Source organism: Scatophagus argus, chromosome 5 (genome assembly GCF_020382885.2).
Source record: "Scatophagus argus isolate fScaArg1 chromosome 5, fScaArg1.pri, whole genome shotgun sequence".
NCBI classification, from domain to species: Eukaryota; Metazoa; Chordata; class Actinopteri; family Scatophagidae; genus Scatophagus; species Scatophagus argus.
In genome coordinates, this window is record NC_058497.1 from 16,514,524 (window position 1) to 16,531,302 (window position 16,779).

The 16,779-nt window shown below is 41.5% G+C and overlaps 1 protein-coding gene across 3 annotated transcripts in view; it reads left to right on the top strand.

Annotated features, from left to right (window-relative positions):
• The window catches only part of cux1b (cut-like homeobox 1b), a 61,114-nt gene extending 51,038 nt beyond the window's left edge, over nt 1-10,076 (top strand). For 2 of the 3 annotated variants that reach the window (XM_046389241.1, XM_046389242.1), the window contains one exon: nt 134-5,959. In XM_046389241.1, coding sequence (XP_046245197.1) covers nt 134-641 — 508 coding nt within the window. In that variant the 3' untranslated portion in view covers nt 642-5,959. Of the gene's footprint in view, nt 1-133; nt 5,960-6,244; nt 6,449-7,587; nt 7,701-7,798; nt 7,916-8,011; nt 8,096-8,669; nt 8,727-8,805; nt 8,887-8,962; nt 9,028-9,119 lie in introns of those variants that run through there. The other variant, XM_046389244.1, reaches the window with a different exon arrangement.
• The last annotated feature ends 6,703 nt before the right edge of the window (nt 10,077-16,779 follow it).

Sequence of the window (16,779 nt, forward strand, 5' to 3'; positions counted from 1 at the left end):
TGATAGATCATGTTCTGTTCTTAAATAAATAGGCTTTGTTTCAGATATTACTGCAACCAGGAAGGGCTTCAGTAAAGTTCAAGATGTGTTGTAGAATTTGAGCTGCGTGACTGAACTCATGTGTATCCACTAGGTCACGTATCCGACGAGAGCTCTTCATAGAGGAGATCCAGGCAGCTGGAGGGGGAGGGCCGGGCAATGAGGGGGGCTCCCCTTCGCTCCGCGGGTCCAAATCAGGAGAAGGGGACAGCTGTGATGGGACAGAATCTGAGGGCACAGTGGAGACACGCCAGGGACTGGGCATTGGCTTGGAGGATCACAGAGGAGCATGCAAAGACCACGACATGGAGGTTGAGTCTGAGGCAGGGGGCTCTAATAATTCCCCTGCTGAGCTAGACTGCACCACCTCAGGCTTAGCCGGGCCAGGCTCCAGCTGTGGACAGGGTGGACTGGGGCTCTTCAGCCTCACAGAGGCATCCCCCGGTAGCTCTGCCTCTAGTACTAACATCCCAGCCTCTGGCCCTGCCAGAAACCCCAGGGACAACAATCTGCGCAAGAAGAAAGCAGCCAATCTCAATAACATCATCCACAGGCTGGAGAAGGCTGCCAGCAAAGAGGATCCCTCAGAGTGGGAGTTCTAGCTCCCCCTGACCATCCTTCATCCCTCTTGTCTCATAACCTCACGACCTCTAACCTTGGACCCCTCCTGCTCTGTTCCAGTTGGAGAGTGGACACAGCCAAAGTCAAGCTCAGCAGCCATTTTTATTACATAAAAGCTTTCCGAAAAGAGGAAAGAAACAAAGAGTGGTTGGCAAAACCCTTAAAAGAAGATTTACTGAATACTTAGAAGAACAAAAGAGAACTTGCGTGTCTCTCCTTTTCTTTTTTTTTTAAACTGAGTTTTGTTTTTGTACTGAGAAAAAGCACTTAGCCGTCCTGCTGGCCTCTGGCCCTGCTGTACCTCCCCCTATCACCAGCCACTGGTGCACCAGACTGGTTAGTCCTGAGCTGGGGTCTGACCCGCAGCTGGGGTCGAAACCTGGACTCAGTAACACAGGCAAGGCCTGACACAGCAGCTGTCACAGTGATAGACACTGATAGATGATAGATAGAGACAGGAACTCTCTTACAAGAACTCTCACTTTCTTAAAGGAGATTTTTTCCGCTCTTCTTCTCACCTCCCAAGTGTCCACAAACCTCCCCTCACTCAGTGAGACGCCTCATTTTTCACACTGTAGAGTGACTGTTACAAACCCTTTGCCTTTTTCACTCACTGCGTGTGTGTTTGTATGTTAGGGGTTGTGTCAGTGTGCATGTATGTATGTGTGTGTGTGTGTGTTTGTGCACACCCAAAAATTGCGTGTGTGTGTTCTCTTCTCAATGGCAGCATGTTTTCTTTTTTATCTCACTCCTACGCTCTTAAGAGGGTAGTGGAAGGCCTGCCGGCTGAGCTGCCATGGTTACTGATGTAAGAAAAATGAACTTTGACCTGTTGTGTCCCATATCCTATCCTGCTGACAGCCATGTGATGGCCAGAAGGATCTCTTAATTCCTCACAAACACACGCACTCATCTGAAGAGGAAGGAAGGAACCCTCTTTTTTGTCTCCTTAAACCCTTCTTTTACGGATGAAGGATGATCTCTTTTTTCATATTGCAATTTGGTTGCCAATAAGAGATTGCACAGTCTATTGACTCTAAAGAGTACAAAATAGGGAATTTTAGGAAGCATTTTTAATTAGTACAAAATAAGAACAGAAAATAAGAGAATAACAAGTTACTGTTTTTTAAAAAAAAAAAAAAACAATTAGAATGGAATAATGTTGCGTTGTTGAAATACGATACAATTCACGTAGTACTGTAGCTGTCTGACATGGTGATGCTTTATGTGTCTCTTGTTGTTTTAGGTTGTGCACGTCACAGCTTTACCCAGCACTGGATCTGCTGGGTGTGTGTGTGTGTGTCTGCACCACTGACAAATTTTCCTTTGTTCACAAACACACGTCTTTTTATAGGCCAAATCAGGAAGAGTGTGCGTCTATGTTTGTCTGTGTGAGTGTGTGCGTGTGTGTGTCTCGTGTGCATTTGTATTTTGCCTGCATGTACGTCAGGGTCGAGGTCAATTCACTCCAAATTAAATTTAAGAAGTAGATTATCAACAATGACATTTCTGACTGGAAAAGTGGGTTTTAGAGAATACATTGCAAATGTACAGTACTTGATTAATCTATACTTTCTGTAGATTACTGTCTAAGTGAATTCACCCCAACCCTGGTATGAGTAGTTACCACTCTCCTCCAGTCTATCCTGTATCCAGGGATGTAAGTCTTTTGCATTGAATTCTACTGTATACACTACAAATTATAAGGCATATCACCTCCTCCCTGTCCCACACAAGCCCTCAGTGCCTGTCAGCCTACTGCCTCCCCTTTGTGTGTGTGTGCGTGCGCGCACGGGTGCATGAACACACACGCCTGTCAATACATGCGTGTGCACAAGTGTGTGCGATTGAGGAGTGTTCAGTGTTTCCAATGAGTTGGGTCATATTTCGTATCTACTTGCACACACTACTAGTGCACAACTGACACCCTTCTTTAAGCTGTTTGATGCGTTACCATTACATTAATCTTCTCACAAAGTAGTGTAATACTATGATTTACTGTAGCTTGGTTTTATTGCTATTTTGCATTTATAGTTTGGTTTTTATTCTGCTTATTTATAGGTGCTGTATTTTTCATTTAATGTCTTATCATTTGAGTTGTCTATTTTTTAAGGGATTATACTGTTCCTGAGGGCAAGTAACATTTTTATTAGACGTATAGACTGCCGGCAGTATTGGTTAATATTTACAAAGATGTACTAGTTCTCATTTGTTTGTATATTCATGAATCCTAAAGTTTAGTGTCATTTCAATAGCTTTGAAAGATGTGTTTGCTACAGTTCATGCTCCCGGAAGCATAAAGCTTTTTACCACGACAGTTATGCTCTTAAATTGCTAGCTAGAGAATCAAAGGACATATCAAGATCGGTGAAAATATGATAGCATATCTCTTTTTTTTTCTGTTTTCTATTCTCTGATAATGTTTTTTTTTGTTTTGTTTTTTTTTATTGCTGTTTCTTGGGCAAGCTCAACACTAACGCTTGACAGGGCATGCCCCGTTCTTTAGATTAGAGTTCGCCCACTCCTTAATCACATTTAACATAATTAACAGGTCCAAATGTATACACTTTGTCAAATAGGTCAAATGAAATTACCTAAACTCGAGAACACATGTTAACTTGAAGGAGGTCATATCTGCCAAATTGAGATTAGAGAAGTGTACCAGCTAGCAGGTGTGCTACGCCAGATTGAACAGATAGCCAGCCTATGATTATGCAGAATTTATATTGCAGTCCATAACAAAGCACTTATTAGGATCTTACCTTGGACAGGGTCTGTAAACACTACAACAGAGTACGATCCCGGGATCCTGGGACATGTTATGCCTTTTAAAAAAACAAACAAAAAAAAAAAACAAAAGTGGTTGTGAACCAAGCACAGACTCCGCACCCTAACACTAAAATTAAAACGCAAGATAGCTATACCCACGTTTTCTAAATGTTAAACTGTAGTCTTATACAGCTGCCCCTTATTTCAAACTACAGGTAACTGCTACAGAAAAAGGGCCATTGTCCTGTACAGTTGTAGATATTATGAGTTGGTTTCTATCCAAAATCTCCTCAGTCCATCCTTAAGACTCCCCTCTCCCTGAATGTACACCCAGATATATTGGCAGCCTGTCAAAAGTTACAGATAACCTCATTGCACTGCATTAAGATGCATTAGCTAAAATTGGATTTTCTAATGTATCTAATAATTGTAAAATTCCACAAACATTGGCTCTTCCTGTGGACGACTGATGTGAAACATCTGTCTTCTGCAGAATGCTGAGGGCTCATTGCCTTCTGTTGGGCTGCTTGGACTGGACAACCACGGTATGTTTTATGGTGATGAATAGCTACTGTAAAGTATAAGCACTTAACCCATTTGCCATTTTATAGCCAGATCCATCAACTCACCTAAACCATGTGAGATCATCAGATTTGTGCCTTTAACTGCCAAGCAGGGCACCAAACTAGTGATGTCATTAGATGCAGATGATTTTCACCCGATATGTTCACAGTATATCCCCATCTTGATCCAGATTTATTTCTCATCCACTTCATATTGGTACTCTAAATTTGGCTTTGTCCTCAGCTCTCTGGAGAGGGCTGTGTGTAACTGCTGGAGTGCGGTAAAAGAGCGAAAGGAGAAAACAAACTCTTGTATTCTTACGACTGATCAGCGGACGCGTTCTGGTCCGGGTCTTATTTCAGACAGTTGTTTTCCCCACATTTCTTATGTTGTACATAACCTAACTAGCATTCAAAGGCCAGAGCATTGAATGAAGGAGGAAGCATGCAGAAACAGCATACACTGTAATAACACTGAATTTATTCATAGGGCATTTTGTATTTTTCTGTTGTGTCAGGTTTGCTGTGACCTTAATAATGGCACTACAGGTATTGATAATGACGTGTGCCAATTCTAATGGTTATTTGGAAGAGACGTGTAAATACGGTCAATCAAGTAGCTATTGATTCACTATTGTCACAGTATGCTTTTGTTTGAAGGCAGGAGGAGAGAAGGGACGATTCAGGACTTTTCCATGATCCACAGATATTTTTCTACAAATTTAAATCAGATGATTCTATACACTGTTGAATAACATTGTAAAGGTGTAACAGATGCTGTATATCATATCATGTTTTCTGAAGTTGTAAAGCTTTACTGTATGATCTGTTGAAGTAGTGGTTATTCATTTGACATATTAGTTGTAATGGAAGCCCGAACAGCAGCACTGGTCACCATATTCAGGAAAAAAAAATGAAAGAAAGAAAAACCTCAGATGTTTTTTGTAATACTTTTAGAATATATCTTATGAAGTGGGTTTTGTAAGGAAACACTTTCCGAATCAGTGGTGCTGTATGCATAGCACACTCAGTAATACATACACACATAATACAGCACAATACACTCATCCTTTAAACTCCCCCTTCACTTTAATTGCTTTTTTTGTTTTGTTTTCCACCTCTCACATTGGCTCCAGCTAATTTTAAGTCTTAAAACATTTCCTCTTAACTGTAGTTGTACAGGTTTAACACCCAGAGATCCACTCTGGAACAATAAAACATTTCAATGACTGCTCGCAAGACTTAAAAGAGGAAGCAAAAAGCCAAATAGTTGAAGTATTTCTCCACCTCTGTTGAAAGGTTGCTGACAGTTTTGTTTTTTGTTTTTTTTTTCTGAATGTTGCTACCCTGTGTCGTCGCTTCAGTTCATCCATAGCTTAAAATCACAGTGTAGTCTGACAACCAAATGACCTGGGGAGATCTTCACCCCCCCACCCCAACCCCTTCCCTTTTGGAAAGCTTTAAGGTGTTTGTTGAGGCTTTAGCGAGTTCAGAGTGTTTTTAGATGATTTTGTCCAACCTGTCATCAACAATGTGGAAGTAATAATTCTCATAACTTCTCCCACTGCTTTTTTTTTTTTTTTTTTTTTGTGAGTGTGTGTGCGCGTACATGTGTGTTGTAGTACAAAAGGCTGCATGACTGTAAAGGGATGGTTAAGATGTTTTTTGAAAGTTGTTTCCCTAGCACTTCTGTCACTCCTGAGATGCTTTTTTTCTCTTTTGGGGTCTCCCTCCCTTTCGTTTTTCCTCATGTATCATTGTTTCTTTATCTTTCTATTTACTAAACGTATCAGTCATGTTGTTTGTTCTCAGCACTGTAAAACAGTCCCTTCTACAACATTGAAAAGCAATATCACTGTATGAAACGTTCACAATGTATTTGTTATGATTGACATTTGATTCATCATCATTATTATTCACATGCACCCTAGGTGTGATAATTGAAGTAAATCTCTTTTATACAAATACTAAAAGTGTGTTGTGGGAGTTTTTGTTTTCTTTGCCAAAAATCATGTTGAGATGATGCTCTGAAATAAGTATTCTCAGAGAAAGAGATCAGTTAGAGAGCCAGGACAGACTGGAAGGGAGGGGGGGGGGTCTTAACTTGGGTTTCATGATGTTGTGGATGTTGGACTGCTTCTGCCATTTACATTTTCCACAGGTGAGTGATTTTGGGAATTTAAAACAAAATATGTGGACAAACAAGAAACTATCTACAAATTGTCTTAAGTTTTCCTATCTCCTCTCAACAGGCCGTTATGCAGAGCTGCAGGTGGAGTTTTCATCTGCGGTGCGGACCGGTACGGAGCAGAAGGCGCTCATCCTGAAGCTGGAGCATGACCTGAGCACCATCCAGGCCTTGTCCTCCCTGCCACGTCCTGACGCGGACGGGTCAGAGGTCAGCGACATGGGTAACATCCCAGAGCCGATCAAAGAGGCCACTGCGATGTTCACTGGTATGTTCCTGGATTTTAAAAAAATAAAAATGAAATGGTAATGAACATTATGTTTCAGTTTATGTCTCACAAGTGAGCCTCTCCAGTTTAATTATAGAGAAATTCTCTCTGGGCACTTCACTAAAAAGACAGAAAAATTGCCACCTCTCTGCAATACCTCAAATTGCCACAATCAAGAGAGCACAGGTTTTATTTTTTTCCATTTTTGGATGGAGTTCTCCTTTAATATAAACCCTAAGGGAGTTTTCAAACAAGAAGCAGAATGAATTTTAACCTTGATGGCCCACTGGGTGATTCACCCCAAACAGCTGATGTATCAGCTGTACAGATGTTAGCTAGTGAAGAGACGCAGAGACTGTCAATGGGAGTGGACCTGTGTGTTCATGTTCAGCTCAGCGAACTCAGAAACTAAGTAAGTGCAGATCAGTGCAGACTGGAAAAAGTTTAATGCTCAAAATCTCAGGTCATGTGCTTCATGTGTGTGAATCAGGGACTGATTGACCAAGTAAGTTGACAGGGTCTTTAACAGTAAATATCCATAGTCGCATGTCAGTTGGGGAGGACTACTAATTTCATGGCTAGATGATTTTGTCCTGAAAAGCACATTTCTTTAAAAATGATTACGTATTTAGGTTGAACATTTGATCAATCTGTATGTTATTTATTCTGATCATTGAAATAATCTTGCGGATTTGACACTTGTGTGAATTTTCCACCTCGAAAAGTCTTTGCTTTGGAAAAGCTGAGAGCATTTGAACCCAGCGTCAGTTCTCACAGACAGAACAGTGAAGGTATTCTCCCTTTCCGACAGCTCAACTTCTCTGATTGAAATAAGATAAACCTGCTGAGCTGAAGCTCTGCAGGAGGGTTTTCCATTTAAATACACCAAACTAACCTGATTAAATGGATTTAAGTGTTTCCTCCCTTACATGTGACTGTCAAGAGGGAGTCCATCTATGAAGTGTTCACTGGAGTTAAGCAAAGGAGATGACAGCATGAAATTTGATCATAAAACAAAATTCAAATTAATTGTATTCATATTTATTTCTTATTTATTAATAATAAATATTAAGATCCTAATTAATAGAGGAAATGGATTACGAGTGTTGTTTTGTGTGTACCGTCTGTGTCATCTCCAGGCTCAGGCGTGAGCCCCCATCCTGATCTGCCTCAGGGCCAGATGGACTCTCTGCTCTCCATCATCTCCAGCCAAAGGGAGCGGTTTCGCTCCCGCAATCAGGAGCTGGAAGCCGTGAGTCACAATCACACACACACACTCTGCATTTTTTTGCGTCCTTTGCTGACAGAAGCTAATTTCTTGTGTGTTTGTTTTGTTTGTTGCCCCTCCAGGAGAATCGCTCCATGCAGCAGACCATGCAGGCCCTGCAGAATGAACTGGACAGCCTGAGGGCTGACAACATCAAACTCTATGAGAAAATCAAGTTTCTGCAGAGCTACCCTGGCAGAGTGCGTCTCACTGTGTGTGTATGTGTGTGTGTGTGTGTCTGAGCCCGAAAATATTTTGGAGGGAATTGAGACGTGTCTGTTTGCTCTGTGCCGTAGGCTGGAGGTAGTGACGACACCGTGATGCGTTATTCCTCCCAGTATGAGGAGAGACTGGATCCGTTTGCGTCCTTCAGCAGGAAGGTACAGACAGAACACACACCTTCAGTACACACACAAGTGAAAGTCTTCTCTGAATCCACCTGCCATTCCCACGTCCGTTTTATTGTTTACTGTCATGGTTTATTGCTCTGATATATGACAACTGACCAGACATGGACGACAGGGCGCCATTGTTTGTGCACAGCCACAGCAGGGCCTGATCTGGTGTCAGTCCTATAGGCAGATTCTTACACGCAGATTCTCCTTTTTGCATAACATTAAACTTAAATGATTAACAGTCGTTACCAATAAGATTCCAGTTTATTCGCCTTAGTCCAAAGTGCAACACAACATGATATGTTTTGATTGAGGGGATAGCTGAAATTGTTTTAACAAGTGAAGATGGAATATAAGAAATAAATCCTCACCTTTTGGGCTTCACTGAATGTCATTCTGGGAATTGTAGGAGTTAAAGGTCACCAATGTTCAGTGTGTAAAATGTAAAAACGTTCAGAAGTGCATCATTTAAATTTTAATATTACGTTGGAGTGTTTTCATAAATTCTAAAGCAGATTGGGTTTTTTTTTTTTTGAGGCCAATTTCTCTGTGTTTGCAGGAGCGTCAGCGCAGATACCTGAGCCTCAGCCCCTGGGATAAAGCAACCCTGAGCCTGGTAAGCTTCAAAACGCACACACACACACACACACACTCACACACTTCTTGACTAATCCTCCTGTTTTTGTGTTTCACAGGGTCGTGTGATCCTCTCCAACAAGATGGCCCGAACCATTGCCTTCTTCTACACCCTGTTCCTGCATTGTTTGGTCTTCTTGGTAGGTTTCTGGTTTGTGTCTGTGTCATCAGTTTAAATGAAGCAGGTCTAAACTAGTCGCTGTGATTTCATTTCAGGTGTTGTACAAGACTGCATGGAGCGAGAGCATTGGCAGAGACTGCTCCGCTTTCTGTGCTAAAAAGTGAGTTCATCCATGGAATATGCTATTTTAAATCATATTAAAAGTGTGTGAATGGCAGTTATTAATTTTCTTAATTTCTCTGTTCCTGCCAGGTACGCTGACCACCTCCACCAGTTTCATGAGAATGATGAAAACCTTTAAGCTGCCCCACAACTTAAAGTCACCTTGTCTCACTGAGATGAGGCTGGTTCAGCTGCATGCATGTCCTGCGTAAAAGTCATAAGTTTACCTGATTACACTCTTCACGAAGGCAGAGCTTTGCATTTCTTCCTCTTCATGCAGTAGCTAAGTTGTCCAGTAGGGGGCAGTTGAGGGCTGTAAACTGTAAATCAAACGGTTGATTGGCTCCAAAATAGCTTCTTGTTTTCTTTTCCAGATTCTTGAGCTTTATTATGTTGTAATTGATTTAGGAGTCTAGCAAAACTATAATTTAAAGTTCCTTCTTATAGTCGTATATTAACATGACAATGAAAGCCAGTTATTGATAATACATGAAGTTAAGAGTCTGTTTATCTTCCCACACCAAAGGGACCACAATACTCGTGTCATGTTATGTTTTTCTCTGGGTTTTGCAGCTGGAATTTATAATAATTAGAGAAATTAATCAACAAAGGAATTAAATCGATAAAGTTATATTATTATATTAAAAGGTGATACGGTAGCATTATAATTTATGCTTGATTGGAGAGTTTAAATGTGATTTGTGGGTTATTGTAAGAGGTTCTGGTGGTAGAACGAAATACTCAGTAGTTATAGGTTTACTTTTCATTCCTCTGAGATTTTCCCTGCTTGAGTTTAACTGATTATTTGTTAATATAGTTTTTTGGGGCAGAAATCACCTCGTTACTGTTTCTTACTGTTGCGTTACTCTTTAGGAGACCATTTGCTCCTCACTTGATAGATGAGTGTTAATACGCAGCAGTAATACGCTAATGCTTTTAATGGAGTCTATGATCTTAATATTCTTCTCCAAGACAAAGTACTGTGCATGTTTACCTGCTTACTTCTTTCCTGTCTGATAAATTCCAAATAAAGACTATGCAGTAAAATTTCTTGTATCATTTTCATGTTAGATTTTATTGCGCCAAGATGTAACAGTGAAGATATCACTATATGTTGATAAGTACATGTTGGGTTTCCGGTTTGCACACCTTCCTTACCCACAGTCCAGTTTATGAAAATAGGTTTGCGCTTTATAGCAAGTTTCATAAATTTCTTCTTACATCCGCCTCATGAAAAGGCCAAAACCCCGAACGAATTTGTCCTGCTTTGTCTGTGTAGCTAAAGAGAGACACAACTTTTTCCAAAGAGCAGTGGTTCCCATCCTTTTAACACAAGTGAAGAAGTATTTGCCTTTATTCTGAACTAATTTGTCATCATACGTGCCAATGTTGTCATTTCTTTATTTTGTTATGTCTTGTTACTTCATTCATCATCAGCTGGGCACAGGCAGGATGATGGAGACTGTGGAAGGAGGAGTGGACTGATGATATCTGCACATGTCAGATAACATCTTTGCCCAGTAGCCAATACTGCATGGAAATCACGTGGCCTTTTGTTTTAATGAAAGTGTATATGCACGACCCATTTTTTTGTCTTCAGTAGGGATTTATACTCTTGGAACTGAGAGCCACAGACAGGCTGGTGAAGTGACAGTTGATGCATTGTTTTTGACTTTCCGTTAAATTTCATGGCAAGAAAAATATATGGAAAATACAGTTTTCCCATTTAAATGTTACAATAGTCTCTTTCACTTTAAGTTGTGATGGTAAAATGGGCAAATGTGACCTGATGGTGAGCACTCAGTGAGGAAAAGTCTGTTTACCAGCTGACCCGAGAGGAAGAAGGAGGTTAGCAACCGACTAATGTCTGCTCTGAAACGCACTGAGGGAACGAATGTGCTGATCAGTGATTCGGGGCTCAGTGGTCCCACTGATGGCTGTCTGCGTTTGGCTGAATTAGACTGCATTATTCATGAGAGGCGTCCTCTTAAAGAGCACCTCAGCTCACAGCCATTAAAGCCTACAGAGACTGGCAGGCCAAAGGCACACACACACACACACACACACACACAAACTTCCTCCTCCTCCTTCTCCTCTCCCCCCTCCATCTTAAGCCCCTTTTTTGCGTATCAATCAGGGCAGACTGAATTATCTCGGCACATTTATAACCTCATTCTGCCCCCCTAGAGCTCCATTCACCTTTAACCCCCAAACCTGGATGCACAACCCCTGGTCTCCTCTTCCCTCCTTGTCCTTCGTCTCTGCTTCTCCAGCCACCCATCGACAGCTCCATAAATATTAACAACCTTCATCTGTGGAATAACAAAAGTCTTAAGTAAGCCTAATGGCCTGAGGTTATTTTTTTACTGCAGTGGACGGGTCATTTCATGTGGACTGATCTTTTCCTTTAATGACAGCATACTGATGGCTCAGCAATTTAATTTGTGCACCGTCATGTTTATTTTGAGACTGTTCCAGGGAGCCAATATCACCCTGCAGCGACTGAAACTAAATGTTCTGTAGGAGCATAAAAGGAAGAGGATATTAGATTATTTAAGCTTTCTTTCATCGACTACGTTTTTCATTTCCATCATGGGGTCAGCAGAGGGCAGTAAAGTTATGCTTTATTATGAGTATAAATAATTTAACTGACTATTGTGGCTATGGTCTCTCGTCTGTGTCGGCTCACAGCTTCTTCCTGCATTGCCTTATGCATTTTCCCTACTGTTTTGTCTTCTGTGTCTCTCCTGATGGGACATCTGTTTAAATGTAATTCCTGTTGTCCTCCTCTGTCGTCAGCTGTGAAACTTTTCTTGATCCTCAATGGCTTTGAATGGAATCAAGGAACTTTGTGGAGGTTGAAAGGACCTATCATCATCATTATTATTATTGTTGTTGTTGTTATTCCATTTACTTGATTTATTGTTCTATCTTTTTAAAAAAATGTCCCAAGTTCCTATAGCCCAATGTGGCGTCCTCAGATTCTTTGTTATGTCTGAAAACAAGCAGGCAGCTCCCACTGTGGACACTAATGTTATGACCTCTATAATAATTTTAGGACTTCAGGCGTTTTAATCACACGAGGAAGCGTCTTATATTCTACGTTTACACATGCCGTTTTTCAGGGTGGATTCTGTCAACCATTTTTAGGCAGAAACTATAAAATGAAAAAGTAAATTAATATGAGCAAGGTTAGGGGGGTGTTGCAGTTAGGCAAAAGACTGTCTAACAAACAGGAAGTTGGCAAACAATATATCTGTGTCTTAATATGTAAAACCATATATGTTTTCTTATTATGCATGGAGGGAGCCTCTCTGGTCCCTCCTTGGGTCTTTGAATAATATTTAGATTGAAATATAAAATTGAACTGAGCAGTAAAATGACTAAACAAAATCTTCTTTAAATGCTGACAAAAATGGAGACAGTTTGGTTGGGAGAATTCTTTAAACACTCCATATGAATCCCGCCTTAGCTTGGCAGGTAAGATCTCTTCCCCCCCATTCAGAAACATCCTCTTCATTCATCTGTCTGTGACTGTGAAAATCTCATTCAGTGCGTTCACTGGACTAACACACCATTCAGGATTTTTCTCCTTTGTGTCGCTAAGTAGCTCAGACCATAAACTGCCGAGGACTGTTGCATGGATACAAAGAGTGTGTGGGAGTGTGTGTGTGTGTGTGAAAGAGGGAGGATTGCCAAGGGAGTTTGGTCCCTGTTTTATTATGTGTGTGTGCGCGCGTGCGTGTGTTTGGGTGTTGTCATTCATTTTCATTATGGATAAATCATTCAGTAGCATATTTTGGCCTCTTATAATCCCCTTTGGAAATGTCTATGTTCCCCTTTTCTCTCTCCCTGACTGCATGCAGCCGGTTCATCCCCCCCACCCCACCCCACCCATATCACCCTCACCTCCTCCCATCACGGGCGTTGCTATGGAAACAGGCCTCCTCTGTCAGGTGGCTCCATGCTGAATGCTCCCCAGCGCGCTGATTTACTCTGACATCGTCTGGCTGAATCACTCGGCCACGTGATCTCAGATCAGCAAGTCCGGAAGCTGAACGTGGAGCAGGACTCTCTCTCTCTCTCTCTCTCTCTCTCATGACCCTTACTCCCCCGACCCCCAGCTCTTAATACTCCTCCCCACCCTGCCTTCCCCTCACCTCATCTGGGGAAGGTGATAGGAAGTGATGACTGGGTGGATTTAAATCACATTAATTCACAGACAAAAGATGTGACTGTACAGTCACTGCAAAGAAAAAAAGATGATAAGCATATTCAAAGAATATAAATCAAAGCCACAGTTCTAAGTGAATTAATCCTGACGTTCTGTTTAGGTTCCTGGTGAACCCGGACCCTGTTTAACAGCTTTACGAACAACTGGCTTCTAAGCTTGATACTTGTTGGCTTATTGGAATCTCATGAGAATTTCTTGCAAACAACACAGTTGGTGTCTCAGTTGGAGGGAGTTTAACGTTGTTAAATGCAATGGATTTCTGTACTCTCTATAGTCTCTTATTTTTGCACACTACACGGAGACTTTGACCCTATGTAAGGCACATTTTCACCCATACCGGAACATTTCCATCGATGAAAGGATGGTAGCATTGAAGGCCAACAGTACATGAGGGAAGAACCCACAAAGTAGGCATATATGCCATTCATATATGCTCCCGATAAGGTGGTGGATGGATTATAATCAAATCAAGGGTGGTGTGGACTCAAGCGCACTCATTGGACGTTATAGTGTCCACCACAAATCTATGAAGTGGTATAAGACTTATTTTTACCATTTCATGGACCTTGCAGCTGTGAACACTTTCCTTCTCCACAAGGAGCTGTTCGACATTAGGAATGAGCCAAACGTGAGACATCTGGGGAGGAATTTGCGACAGAAAGTTTGTTGACAACATATATACTGATTCTTACACTTCTGCAGTAATCTCACATGTGTCACCTTTATTTTAATACCAAAGGGATTCAGATACACATTGCAGTTACTGAGATATACTCATTTTAATTTGGGTGTGTCATTTTCGAGCAGGAGTCTTGAGCAGGTTTTAACTTCTTTATCTGCTTTTAAAATGACAATGACATAAATATTAATGTAAAAATGGCTGTATTTAGAATAAAAGTACAAAGTTGCCCAAAATATAAATACCTGAAAACTGCATTGAAGTGCTGATCAAATGTGTTTACTTCTCAGCACTCCAGCACATGACTGACTGACGCGCTTCCTGTTGTCGTTTCCTCGAGTTGTTTACAGCATCATCGATAGTGTGGTATGTTGTGCTATCTTGGGCTGAGCTCCAGAGCGGCTCAGATGACATCATCACACACATCATGCATCATCTCCTGCCAGCTCCGCAGGAGAGACGCGGCCTCAGGTACACACACACACAGATCAAAGTTTCACCGGCAGGTCATCTGAGGATCAGAGCTGTTAATTTCTTGTCGCCTCTTGTGAAGCGGTTTTGTGAATGAAAGTTGGTGTGACTCAGCCGGCAGACTGACACTTGTGACACTGTGTGATGAGATCTAACTGGGAAACCAGTTAGTGCCTCAACACATCCGCACAGGAAAGTCATGTCATTGTGTTTGTCAGTGAGAGATGCTTCAGCTTGTGCACTGTTGGAGTACACATCGCTGGAAGGATGGGAAGATCAGCCAGGCCAAGTGAATATTCACTGCATGTAATAAGATGCATGTGAGTTGATTAACCCAATATTTTATGTAAATCTGATTAATTCTGCCTTTATATCTAACTGATTTACTTTATTGTGCTTAATCAAATTACAGTAGACCAACTTGACCTACAGCAAACCTGCCACTGGTTGGTTTCTGTGTCTCTTGATATATAAATAGTTATTGGTTGGTGCGCTCTCTTAATTTAATAGGGAGCTTGTAGACGACATGGTACACCAGCAATGCATAAATGTTATGAGGTGTGCTCAGTATCTATGCAGACACCCTGTCAAGTTGATCCAAATTAACAAGGTGCCGTTTAAGCCAACCACACATGCGTAAGGGAGTGGAATGTCTTCATCTGTGACCGCTGTCATCACTTTCACTTGCATGTTTTCCACGGAGCTTGAGTTTAGAGCAGTAATTTTCTGCTGAATGAAAGACAGAGTCAACTCTTGTCTTTCTGTAACTTCGATCCACAGCACTCCCAAACACGAGATAAGCAAATGAGCCATGCACGTGAGACATATACATTTTTTTTTTAATGCAGTATCTGGGAGTCATTTTATCCATCATAGTTACACACTGTGCTGCCCCTGTACAGTCATCTTAACAAATAATAAGGTGGTTTGAGCCTCCTTATCTGTCCTGTCCTTAGACGTGACAAGTTATGCCAACTCAAGAGGCACATAGACTCCGAAGACATGAGCGCTTGACCTGTGGTTATAAAACATAATGAAGTATGATATTTCATAGTACATAGTGCTAAGCTTAATTTAAAGACCATGCTACATCTGAAAATTTCCATTACAGGACATTTAAGTGCTTCCCATCAGTAATTAATTTCTGAAAATGCGGTTTGTAGCTGCGGTAGGAAGTCTATCCCACGCTGGATACAGTGATGTCTTCAAAAGCAGGCCGAGCTTTCTGTGGACCTCAGCAGTGTGTTTTCCTGGTCAGTAAAACAGTGAGGGGAAGTATCTTATTAAAGCCTGCTGACACATTGATCCTCAAGCAGCCTCAGGAGGCCAATCTCCATTTTAGATGCTTTCACAGGAAATCAGCTCAAAAGCCCCTCTTTCTTTCTCCCTTTTGTCTTTCAGCTCCCCCTCCTCTGCCTCACCTCTCCGAGGTCTAAACGAGGTATATATTTGAACTTCCGATCAATGAGGCCCACCGAGGAGACCGTGCTGTTTGTGTGCAGTGTTATGTTATGAGTCCCCGCTCTGCCATCCCACTGTGCTGTGTGTCTGCACAGGGTAAAGTTTCTCTGGAGGACTGAAAACAGTGACCTTTATGAGAGGAATGAAGAAGGAACAGTGTGATAAGCTGAAGGCTGAATGGAGAGATTTAGATGTAGAAGCGGAGGGACTAAAACACAGGTGATGTGGGAGAGACAGTGACGGAGGTTGAAGTGGCCCCTCGCTCCCTGGAGACTCCCGTCGATTCATCCTTCCGGCAGGAAGTGTGTGAGGATCAATGAGAGGCGAGGGTCTCTGGGGAGGGACGGACGCGGAGAAAACCCTCACTCGGCCCAGGTCTCTTTTTGTTTCATTAAGTAGCTCTTCACTTTGCGTTTGAATTGAGAATGATGAGCTCAAATGTTTCTGTTGTCTTCATCTCAGTCATCGCTGATAGTGAAAAACAGTCTTCACATCTTCCCCCAGCATTCATCTGAAACATGTGTGTGCTTGTGTCAAGTCTTTAGACCTTTAAAAAAATCTTTTAGATTTAGCCTTTCCAAGGAAAAATCGCATTACTGCTCCAGTCAGAATGTTTTTACATTTCATTTTATATCTTAAAACAGAAGTTCCAACATGTTTTGTGCTATTTTCCCCATGTCATTATTTTATTATCACAGGAGAGAAGAAGTGATCAGAGGAGACTCAAATGTTGCAGGTATCCACTTTAATCTTTCACAATAAAAACGAGGAGCAGTAGTTATCAAAATATGCATGCAGATATATATGTTTACATCACATACAAACTGAATGTACGATGGTTTCTAATGTGAGGTCCAAAGAACACCATGAGCTGCTGGGTTGTAAGGGAGTTACCAGGCAAAATG